Source organism: Plasmodium malariae (genome assembly GCF_900090045.1).
Source record: "Plasmodium malariae genome assembly, chromosome: 7".
NCBI lineage: Eukaryota > Apicomplexa > Aconoidasida > Haemosporida > Plasmodiidae > Plasmodium > Plasmodium malariae.
In genome coordinates this window covers 1,792,660-1,806,335 of record NC_041781.1, presented here as the reverse complement: position 1 = coordinate 1,806,335, position 13,676 = coordinate 1,792,660, and the positions used below count along the sequence as shown (strand labels likewise).

Below are 13,676 nucleotides of genomic sequence, written 5' to 3'. Positions count from 1 at the left end.
CCTTTTTGCTTAATGATGTAGATTACTCCTTATTTATGCACACACAAAACTATTTTCTCAACCAGCTAGCCAATTACATAATGATGGTACTTCACACATACATTTTAAAGGTGCACACACCTAATGAGTGCGTTTTCTTAATCTGATCGTTGTCAAAAAAATAAAAAAATAAAAAAAATATAAATATATACAATATATATACATATGTATAATATATGTATATATGCGTAGAAGATGTTATTATCATCTTAAAATAATCTTAAACACAATTTTGCCGTTAACAATTTTATTTTTTTATAACTGTAGCTATAGATGATGTGTACATGCAAAAGTCAACATAAAAATGAAGAAAAAAAAAAAAAAAAAAACACACACACACACACAAATGGAAGGCAAAAATTTAAACATATGCTTCAAAAAAAGAAAAATTGAAAATTTATATTTTCATGGGAACATGTGTACATTAACTTTCGTCTCTGTCTGACTGTTGACCACGTCCCCTTCAATATGTACATATATACATATGCGTGTATGTATGTAAATATATGTATATGTATATACGTGGGTTTATATGCATGTATATATGTATGTATTTATATATGAGCTCATTTATGTATACTTGCATATATGCATTAAAATACCTATTTCAAAATAACGCCTTAATTTGTTTATGATATTGTTGGGTATTGGACCCTATTACGTTTGTGAACTAAAATTTGGTTTATACTTTCATTAAACAAATATTCCTTAGGAATCTTTCCTTTTGTGATACTACTTCACACTGTCATACATTTAGCTCTAATGCTCTGAGTGCCATATAAGTTTTTTTAGCCTTACGTACAGTAAAAATAATATTTCATTAATCCAAAGAAGGAAAGCGAATAATGCAGCTTAATAAATGCTCAAAAGTAGTATTCATAAATGCAAAAATGCTTATACTGTTATTATATAATTAAAGAAAACTTTAATGCGTTATTTCGTTATTTCGTTATTTCGTTATTTCGTTATTTCGTTATTTCGCTATTTCGTTATTTCGCTATTTCGTTATTTCGCTATTTCGTTATTTCGCTATTTCGTTATTTCGCTATTTCGTTATTTCGCTATTTCACTATTTCGCTTTATTGTTTATTTTTTATTGTTTATTTTTTATTGTTTATTTTTTATTTTATTTGTATTTATGTATCTTATTTACTATTTTGCTTCATCTCACTTCTCTTTACTTGCTCACTTTTCATTTCACTTCATGTCCATCTAAATAAGTTCATATAAAAAACTTCCCATTAAAATTCGTTAAAAAGATAAAAACAAATTTTATAAAACTAATAAAAGGGAATAATAATATCAATTTTTTATTGTATTTTGAATGTAGATAAAATAGTTCTTTCTGGGATACTTGAGCATAATTTAATTTGTCCAGTGAAAATATATCCATATAAGTTTTTCTCCTCAATGTGACATTAATGCACCATATTAAAAAAAAAAAAAAATAGGAAAAATAGAAATAGAAAAAGAAAAAAAAAAAAAGAATTCTTTGCCTCACTTTTGAGGGGAATATTTTATTACTATATACAGGCTTAATGTATTTCCAATTAACTCACTCAACGTATTCTTGTTTTTATTCTTCTTCTTTCTCTTCTTCTCTCTCCCTCTCTTAATATATTTTATTTTGTATTATTTTATTTATTTATTTTATTATTTTATTTTAAATAAACAGAATACAGAGATAAATGACATACACTGCTCTTCATAAAATAATTACAAAATAAAATGACAACAAAATGTTCTCGTATGTTTTTGGAAAAATTATATATATATATATAAAAAAAAAAAAAAAATTAAAAAAATTGGTACCGTTCGATAATATGAACTCTCTTTAATCAAATAAAATACGATTTGTTCTATAATTAATAATTTTCGGACGCGTCCATTCTTTCTATGTGTCTTCTCTTATTCTAAAAAGTAAAAATATTATGCTCATTTTTCTCATTTTTTCTTATTTTGTATTTTATTATTACTTCTCAACTTAAAAAAGGTATTTTCATAAATTTTAACTTTATTACGGAATACCAAGTTTTTTTTTTTTTTTTTTTTTTTTCTTATGTGACTGTTCATTAAAATAAAACGATGAATTTTATTCCCTTAAAGATTATACTTACAAACGTGCAAGTGCACAAGATTTTTTTCGCAGTGTCATATCATTTTTCTAAAATACAGTGGTACTATTAATTCTCTGTTTGACTTTCGTTTGCTTGTAATATCTCACTCATTGTTGTTTCTATTTGCTCTTATATGTTCATTTATAAATGTAAATACATTTTTGTGTTCCTCCAGATTGATAAGTTTGATCGGTGGAAGTAATAGTAAAAAAAATTCTAGCATTCACAGGGTTATCACCTTATCTAAATTAAGATAGCAGAGAATCATACATATATGTAGAGAAGAATGAAAAAAATATATGAACAAACGATCAATTGGAAAATATGTACGTACATGTATACATATATATACACATGTGTAACACTTCAACTGCTAATTTTCTTCATTCTCTTTCTTAAATTCATTTCCCTTATCGACCATATGCTAGATTATGCTAATAATTATATACTAACGAAATTTTTGGAGGAAATACCTAATTTTTTATTCTACCCATTCTATATATTCATGGGCATATGCAGTATATGTGCATATTTATAAAGTACACTATTCTTCCTCTTTAGTTTTTAAATATGTTCATATTTTCATTCCTACAAAAACTTAAAGAAAAGTAAAAAATGAAAAAGTTGAAGTTTCACAAGCTTCAGCTGACTTTACTATTTTGCAAAAATATAAAAAGGGATGTTTAAATTGTACAAACAAGCAAATATTATGTAGTAATTATTACACCACTATGTATATATATATGTACATGTATATATATATGTATATGCATATATTTATTTATTTTATTTAATTTTTTTTTTTTTTTTTATGCGAAAAAAGTAAAATGCACGTATATGTTAAAAAACGGAAGAATCATTCTCTCTTTTCAAATGTTTCTCACTTTTCTGTAAGAGCTTAAAAACAAATCGTGGTATTACTTGCATTCTATTTTTCTTCAATTTTTTTTATTTTATTTTATTTTTTTCTTATCCCTCTTATGACTGACTAGCCATTTTGTAATAATCGCATATTTCAGTATCGCTTCGTTTCTCTTTTTTTTTTTTTTTTTTTTTTTTTTTTTTTCTTACATGTGCAACGAAATTTATAGTAGGGAATTATACCCGTTTTATATATTTTGCCTGCACACGTCATGAACTTTTTCATTTTTCATGATTGTGGGTGCACGTTGCTTAAATGAGGAATCAAACGTTTATATATATGTATATACTTGTATATATGGGTACATAACATATATATACTTATATATATACACATATGTATGTATACACCTATGATAATTCACCTATGTTATTCAGAACATCAATACTTTACGAAAAAACATTTCTCATTCAATGTACTTTTTAATATGGTACAAAAAAAAAAAAAAAAAAAAAAAAAAAAGTGAAATATGTAAAGATATATCCTCAATGCACACAGTTCGTGGAAAATGTCTTCTTTTATGGTGTCCCATAAAGAATTAATTTTTCCTTTTTCATTCGAAAGTACATTTCGATATTCCGATTTATCCAAACTATTTATATAACTTGATCTTTACCTATTCATGGCATTCATTTTGTTACACAAAATTTTTGATGAAAAACTATTGTTTTATTATTGTTATTCGTATTGTTATTCATACTGTAATTTGTACTGTTGTTTGCATAGTTAGTCGTACTGTTATTCTTCTTATTCTTATTATTCTTATTATTGTTATAGTTATTTTTATTATTATTGTTATAATTATTTTTATTATTATTGTTATAATTATTTTTATTATTATTGTTAATATTATTATTATTATTATTCATATTATGATTATTCTTATTTTTATTTTTTTTATTTTTTTTATTTTTGTTTTTCTATCTCTTCTTTCAATATTAAGTGTAAAACTAATTACACAACTGAAGTATTCTCCATTTATTATATAATACAAAACTTGTACATTTCAAATAAAATTTCGCCTGACATGTTAATTTTTTTTTTTTTTTTTTTTTTTTCTTTTATACATATATTTACTTATTTATTTTTATTTTTTTACTATACATTTATTTATTTATTTTTATTTTTTTACTATACATTTATTTATTTATTTTTATTTTTTTACTATACATTTATTTATTTATTTTTATTTTTTTATATTGCAAATATTAACAACAGTTACAATTTCATGGACGTAAGTTAAACTTATACGTGCATAACATGTGTGAGGGAGTATGCATTTAATCTTATTAATATATGAACATAAATTAATTATGTCACAATATATTTTACTATATTGTCTAATTACTATGTTGTAGGCACATACCATTTTTCTTTAAAAATGTTACATCTATAAGGTATGCAATTATGAACACATTTATGCATGCAATTATTTACTCTCTTATGTAAACATTTATGCACTCACTTATGCACAAGCCTATATATGCTCATAATATGTATGTGTCCAGGTGCATGCATACAATGTACGCATTTATGTAAGCACATAAAATATATGTGTTTAAGTGTATATAAAATGTAGACACATGAGTAAGCACATAATATATATATGTGTTCGTTTATTTTAATTTGCACCCATGTATGCATAGTTGAGTGGATGGATTTATATAGGTATGCTTGTGTGCTAATGATTTATGCGTTTAAGCATATATTTAAAAGTACATGCATGCGTATGAAAATTTATTAAAATAAATGCACTTATGTGCTTTGAAGAATTATTCCACATAATTGCTAACATCATACATATTTATAATATGTAGTATATAAAAATCATAAAAAATAAAAGATATTGAGAGGAAAAGGAAGAGAAAATTAAAAAAAAAAAAAAAAAAAAAAAAAAAAGCAATTTATTTCTGTAAGCCCACATTTAGTACTTAAAATAATTATGCGATTCCCTATTTAGTTGACAGAAAATAAAATTATTTATATACAATACAAAAATAAAAATTATTTGCACATTACACGTGATAATGTACATTTTATCAATTCCTCCTTTTATTTCGTTTTATTTCTCTCTTCTTTGTTATATTTATTTATATTGATATATATATATATATGCACAGCAGTCTTGTAACTTATTATTCACATCGTATTAATTATAAAAAAAATAAAATTACAATTATAAAAGAGGGTTTATAATAAACAAAAAAGAAATGCACATAATTTTTTTTTTTTTTCACTTTTCCATTTTTGTGAGCACTCTTAGTGGTCCTACTTTCAGAAAGAGCTTAACAGTTACCGTGTATACGTACAAATTATAGTCATTGGTATCATAATTTTAGCGTTACACCTTTTTCGTACTTTTTCCCTCTTTACTCCATTATTTCACGCCGTCATATATATAAACATACATATAATATATATATACATATATATATACATATATATATACATATATATATACATACATATAATATATATATACATATATATATATGTAATAATGTACAATTTTCACATTATGCATGCATTTTAACGCATTGATGTCCTCCAGTAGAGCCCCATTTTGGCAGTACAAATATTTTCAACATAATGTTTACTTATGAGTTGTTTTGCCGTATTTTTTGCACAGGTTTATATTAAAGATTAGAGAAAAAAAAAAAAAAAAAGAAGAAAAATTCTCCATCATTTTACAATTTCCGTTCTCTACAATACTATTAAATTATTATTTTGTTAAGGGGTGTCTACGATTTTTTATTTTTTCCATTTTGTTCCACTTTTTAATTTTTTCCATTTAGTTCCACTTTTTTATTTTTTTCCATTTTTTACTTTTTTTGTTTTTTTGGTGAAAAATTAATCTTATCTTTGTAAGCATAAATAAACAAATATTATCCGTAGAATTTAATTACCTGAACATGGTTAAGAATTTTTTGAGGAACGTTAAACTGTTTAATGTATAAATGTATACATATATGCACACATATAAGCATTCATTTTTTAAAATACTTTAAAACTACCTATTTACTATATTATTTCAAAGGAATGCAATTAAAAAAAAAAAAAAAATAGTCAAATCGTGCATTTATATGTTATATTTACTAGAACAATATATTAATACAAAGCGCTATTTTTTAATGATTATCTTTATTCTTGCACTCACTAAAATTTATTTCTAAATGACGCTACATGAATAATTTATTCGATTTTATACAATTTAACACGTTCACAATAAGTGCACTATCCTTTTCGTGTTTTCTTCTAAAATTGACAATAAAAATAAATTCTTTTCAATGTTTCCCATCCGAATATACTAAATAAAGTGTTACACCATTTTTATTTTTGATTTATTTAACGATGCACTGAAATGTATGATCTTTTATGTCTCCAAAAAAGAAAAAAAATAATTGTATTTCACTCATTTTTGTCTTTAATCAAAAATAAGTTATTTGGTTTTACGATTTTTTAATTTTTATTCCCTGTTCCGTCAACATTGTATTTTTTTGTTAGTATTTTTCTTTTTTTCTTTTTTTTTTTTTTTGTATTTTTCAATGCATTTCTCTTATTATATGAGCTTATAAAAAGGCTCATCCACAATTCTATTTAATAAATCGATGCTTTGCTCAATGTTGCAATTTACTCTTTGGTTTTCTAAGAAATTTCTAAATAAACATTGGAGAATTTATTTTTTTAATAATATACTTTTGCGCATTATTATTTTGTTTTTCATTTTATTATTTCGTTTTTCATTTTATTATTTCGTTTTTCATTTTATTATTTCGTTTTACACTTTATTATTTCGCTCAGTTCTGTTCTTTTGCGCTTTCCTTTGTTCTTTTGCGCTTTCTTTTGTTCTTTTGAGCTTTCTTTTGTTCTTTTGCTCTTTCCTTTGTTATATTCTGCTTTTACTTTGTTTCTTTTTTACCTCATTTCTATTATATTTCCTTTTTTATTTTTTTTTTTTGGTGCACTTACCATTTAAGCTTTTTCAAACGCCCTATTGAAATATTACATTTATGCACTACTAGTGCCTACTGAAGCAGTTAGTTTAAAATGTACTTAGAATTTACTTTTTAGATTTACTTTTTTTATCTCTACATTTTAGCCCTACTTTTTGACCCTTTCTTTTAGCCCTTCATTTTAGCCCTACTTTTTAGCTATTCATTTTTACTTTTTTTTTTTTTTTTTTCTCTAATTATATTTTACTTCTTTTTTTTTCTTTTCTTAATATATTTTACTTCTTTTTTTTTCTCTACTTATTATATTTTATTTCTTTTTTTTCAACGTTCACTGGATAAAAGGTCGACAGGAAAAATTAAAGAACGTTAAAATATACATGGAGTAATTACAAAAAATTGCAAAATACTTCTTAAAAAAATGAAAAAAAAAAGAAAAACCTCATAAAGGAGCAAAACATATCTGTCCGATTCACCCTCGGCCTGACCGAGTAAACGACATGCATCATATTTTCATTCCTCAAAAATTCAATGTTACAAAATATATATATATATATATATATATATATATATATATATATATATCTTTAAAAAAACAAGTAATAGACTGGATATATGTTTTTATTCAAATTTTTTCTTTTAAGAAGATTAAAATGAAAAAAATAAATAGCCATTTTTGAAATAAAAAAAAAGAATAATAATAAATACACTTTTTAAATAAATTATAAAATATTATTTATTATATAAAATTTTAAAAATGTATAAATTGATCCTTAGGCTTATGTCAATAAAATAAATGCGCGCAAATAAGCATGAGTATAAAAATATATGCATAAACTCATACACACATATAAACAAGCGTAAACACATATACACATTGAAGTGTATAACCTAAACCCACATACAATGCATATACATTTTTAGTAAGGGTGTGTTTACTCGTACCCTTTGAAAGAATACACAAGCATAGTCAAACAAAAAAAACATACATATTTTTATAAATTAAAAAATGGATATAAAAATTTTGCCACAGGAGGGGGGGAGGAAACACTTGTATAAAATTTAAAATTAACATATACATATATATTTATATATATATAAATGCACGTATGTATGGATTTACACATGTATGTGTATACACATATATGTCTGCATGCACCTATGTATGTGTACATATATGATACATGTACTTAGGCACATGGGGGAAGGGGATATTCATAAAAAAGTACGAAAGAGCTCGCAGACGCGCACACACGCATGTGTGTACCAGGTGGAAAAAATGAGGATGAGGAAACACGCCTTTTGTTCTATTCGTTTTTATTTCATTTGTATTTATTATTATTTTTTTTTTTTTTTTTTTATTTTATTTTTTTTGTGTGTGCCGCTCTTCTTGGGGCTCATTTTCCCCTAATATCGTAATGCATGGAATGGTATGAAGGGGGGAAGACTTTTCTTAGCAGGCTGGTTATTTCTATATTTTCTTTTTTTTTTAAATCTACTTTATAAAGTATATCATTTAGTAGTAAAATGTTAATTTTGTTTTTAAAGTTTTTATTTTTTATGGTAAATTTATCCATTAGTTTTTCAATTATGTCCATATTTTCCATATTATCCTTATATATTGTTACAAGTTTTTCAATTCTCCTCGCCTGATATCTCAGGAAAAAACTTTTAATAATAAAATTCATATAGCAAAAATTTTCAAGTTTTAAATAAGGAAGAAATTTATTATTATGCATGGGCATATTATTCATAAAGGAGAGTATGATTACTGGTTTTGTAAAAGAAAGAGTACATTCCTTTATATTATCGAAGGTATCTCTTTTATAAAAAAGTTTATAGTGCATATCATTACAAAATGAAATTACTTCTATATCATTAGTAATAAGAAAAATGTTATTCACTTCTTTATTTCTATACATTTTTTTAATATCTTCTATTAATTTATTTTTTGAATTATTAGAATGATGTGTAGTAGAAATATTCATTGACCTCATTTCATTTACTCTTATCACTATTTTTATATTTCTTTCTTCAAATAATTTTAGAGTATCTGTTAACTCCGAAAACATGTACGGATAGCACACTTTATAATTTTTTATATCTTCTAAAGTATGGCTACCTTCACTATGTACTGATAGATGTACATATATAATAAAACACTTTTCTCTAAATATTTCGGAAATTTTGTTTAGGATAATAAAAAGATCTAATAATCTCATTGTCTTTCCTTCATACCACTCATACGATTTTCTTAAATAATCAAAATCTATACATATACCAAAGGAAATAGGCTTATCTTTCTGGACTCCCTGAGGTACTACCTCCTCACCATTTTGCACACCCTTCTTCTCATCATTCTTCTCACCATTCTTCTCTCCATTCTTTTCACCATGTTTCGCTCCATTCTTCTCTCCATTCTTTTCACCATGTTTCGCTCCATTCTTCTCTCCATTCTTTTCACCATGTTTTGCTCCATTCTTCTCATCATTCTTTATATTATTACATTCATTAAACTCATCATTTAACGGGTTCTGCTTTTTTAAAATTCCACAAATTTTTGAATACAACAACGAACCATTTATGTAATATGTTTTACTACTAACCTCTTTGATGCCGTATTTAAATAATTTCAGTGATAATACCCCTTCTGAGTATATTCCTATTTTGTACGTATCTTCTTTATGATTGCTTACTATCCATTTGCTATTTTTCGCACTCACTCTATTTAGCAAGCTAATATTATTTTGCATTAGCTCATCATTTTTCGTCATTCCACCACCTCCCATCAGCTCACCATATTCCATGTCCACTCCTTTGCTGTAAAAAAATTTCAAAAACATTTCTGCTGAAATTTTTTTATCATAGTCTATATACTTAATAAACGTATTCAAATAGAGGAGCATTTCAAACAACTTTTTTCTATTTAACGATTTCGTTAAGTTATTCTTTTCCTTTTCATTGTTTATATTGTTAGATGCTACTGCCTCCTCCTCATTGTAGCATTTTTCCTTCTCGTATATTTTTTCTTTCTCCTTATTATGGTACATCCAAAGTCTTAACTCATCAATCTTACTATATCCGTTATCAGGTAATTCTTCCACCCATTCTTCATTCACCCGTCCATGTTCATGTTCCATCCCCTTATCGTTCTGTTTTCCCTTATTGTTCTGTTTTCCCTTATCGTTCTGTTTTCCCTTATCGTTCTGTTTTCCCTTATCGTTCTGTTTTCCCTTATCGTTCTGTTTGTCCTTATCGTTCTGTTTGCCCTCATCGATTTTGTTTTCCCCCTCCTCTAATTCCATCTTTACAAACACCTTCTTGAAAGAATTCCTCCTCTCGTGCCTATACTTGTCAGTTTCCTCTACCTTATCTACACCATTTTTTTCTTTTTTATAAACAAATTTTGAATCCTCATCAATCAAATCGAAGAAAAATATACCCTCATTCTTTTTTAAATAGATATACCAAGGTTTCTTAGAATGTTCAATATTTGAATGCAGCTTATATTTTCTCTTTCTTCTTTTGTCTATTAAGGACATTTCTATATTCCTTCTTTTGTATCCTTTGCTTTCCATTGTTATGTCTTTCCTTTGTTGCTATACGTTTTCAGCTATGTTCTTCTCGATTCAATTGGTCTGTGTACCAACTTATTTGGCAATCTATATGGTTATGTATTTTACAACCTAATTAACTACTTACTTGATTACTTAACTACCCATTTAGCTACTTGGCTACTTACTTTTTCCCTTGTTTCCCCTATTTTTTTGACTGCTTTACTTTTTCTAAAGCGTATATAATACATACAAGCAATTATCTGCGCATACGCGCGAATGTACAAATATATACATGTGCATGTATGTATATATTTTTCTATATATGCAAATAGGAATAATTACGCAATTACTATTCTTAGACCTATTATGCCATGTTTCACTTCTTTTTCCCTTGACGATAAAATATGTCTTAGCTCCTTTTTTGTGCTAATTATTTATGTCCATTCAATTATTATATCTTTTTTATCGTGCAAAAAAAAAAGAAAAAACAAATTTAACTTATACATAAATATATACGTATGTATATATATATACACATATACACATTCATATTACAAATTCCTGTGCAAAAATTATTGCATACTTCAGAATTCTATAAGGGCAATATAATTCTACTCATACCCAAATACATTAGTAAATAAGTTCATACGCACTTATATATATATGGGGACATATATGTATAAACATATATGCATAATTGTACATGCATAATTACATAAGTTTATATTAAATAAATTTACATGCATAAGCGGAAAAAAAAAAGAGATAGGCGGATTAGAATTAAGAAAAAAAAAAAAATTGTAAATACCTTCTTTTAACCTGTTCTTCTAACGTTAAGTATAAAAATCCTGTTACGTACAACATTAACACATTTATTTGGTATGTCATAGGTATAAATAAAAGGTAAAAACTATATATATATATATATATATATATATACTATTATTTATATATATAAATAATATTTCATTTAACACATTTTATAATACAATTCTGAGTAAAAAAAAAAATATTTATATATATTTATATATATATATATAGAGAGAGAAAAAAAAAAATAATTGTAAAAAAAAAAAAATAGGAGAATTCTCTACTCTTTCCTAATAACTTACAATTTTTTATTTTTTTTTAAACGCATGCAAAATGTAATTTAAAAAAAAAAAAATATACCTAATAATGCACTATGACTGCCTCGTTCAACGTATACAATGTTTTGCTCTCCTCAATTTGTGTAGTACACGTTGAACACATTTACGTATATATAATACATTTATTACATGAATTTCATATATTTATACATATATATATATACACATTTACACTTTGCACCTATTTATAAATGCGTATATGAGAGTTCAATATACGAGTTATACTTATGTATATGAATGCATGTGCATATTAGCATTGGCATATTTTTGTATGCGGTTTGTTCCTTCCCTCTTGCTTCTTTACTTTTTCTTTTCACATACTATTTATTCCTCATTCCACCAGTTCCATGTTTTGCCCACAGGAACACAACAAATTAATCATAATATTTTAAAATTATTAAAATTTACTAAATTTTGTTGAAATTTATTATAATTTTTGAAATTTACTAAAATTTGTTAATATTTTTAATGTGTTTTTCCTTTTTCCTTTTTTTTTTTCCTGCAGTGCAAAGTAGTATATAACATGACTTACATTCGTATATACTCTTATTAAAGAGTTAAACATTTCTTTATATCATTTCTAACACATCCTAGCATAAAATTATATTACTACCATATTGTAGTCAAATTAATGACTGCTGTGTTATATATACTCAATTATACGTAGCTGCAATGATGCTGTGTAACAAATGTACAGGCACTAAACAAAGGTATTTGAAATTTTCATTATTTCAAAATGTTTTAATTTTCTGATTTCATTGGTGCATATGTAAATCTAGTTAAAAGGGAAAAATTAAGATAAACAACAAAAATGATATATTTTTATTAGTACCATTATCAATTTCACATATATGTGTATGTTGACATATGAATAAAAATGAAACATCCAGCCCGTTTCAGATGTGTTACATAAAATAATACAAATATATTTACATGTTCAAAAGTACACACCTTTATAGTAAAAAAAAAAAAAAAAAAAGTGTTTACATAGCTTACCGCAATTACAGTATATTCAACCGAACATTTAAAAGTGTTAAGAAATGCAATATATATACCCATATATTCATGTATGGATTTACGCGTGCATACGTCCTTTACGCATACATACACACTTTACTTACATACAACGATTTTTCTTGTCCGTTTGTCGTTACTTTGAGCAACAGTGAACAGTGCAAACAAATCATTATTGCAATTTTTTTTTTTTTTTTTCAAATATGCATGTAACAATAAGTTCTTTCTTTTTCATTTTTTTTTTTTTTTTATATCTCCTTCAACTAAGCTTCCTCGCGATTTTATACACAAGTACATGTTATTACACCACCAATTTATTGTGAGTACAATCTTCACAAAATAAGAATACGCACCGTCATTATGTGTATTTAATAGGTAAAAGGAAAAAAAAAAAATGAGAAAATTTAAACGTTCTGTTAAATTTGTTATCTTTTAAAATAATATTCATATACCCATTCGTTCATTTATTTATTTATTTATTTTTATTTATTTTTTTTTTTTATTATTTAAGCTATTTTTTAAACTCTTGAAAAACCATTTTCTTTTCTGCTAATAGGAAAATTGGTATGTCTAGGTATCTCACTTTGTGCGAATAGGAAATTTTTTCACCACAAAATGTGTACACATATATATAGATATATATATAGATATAGATATATAGATATGTAGATATATAGATATATAGATATATAGATATGTAGATATATAGATATATAGATATATAGATATATAGATATGTAGATATATAGATATGTAGATATATAGATATGTAGATATGTAGAAATATGTATATATATGTGACCTTGTCCACCCAATGTTGTACAATTAATCCTCGCCCAGTTTATTTATAGGGACTCCCATTTATGTTGCAATGGTATATGTTTCTGTTTAACTACAACTAATACAAAACGAAATGATGTGTATTTTCT

The 13,676-nt window shown here is 25.1% G+C and overlaps 1 protein-coding gene across 1 annotated transcript; it reads right to left on the bottom strand.

Annotated features, from left to right (window-relative positions):
• Positions 1-8,425: 8,425 nt before the first annotated feature.
• On the bottom strand, positions 8,426-10,570 carry GDV1 (gametocyte development protein 1, putative; the record flags this gene model as incomplete). Its single annotated transcript, XM_029004230.1, has 1 exon — positions 8,426-10,570. The coding sequence occupies one exon, from the start codon at positions 10,568-10,570 to the stop codon at positions 8,426-8,428; it is 2,145 nt and encodes a 714-aa protein (XP_028860940.1).
• Positions 10,571-13,676: the final 3,106 nt, after the last annotated feature.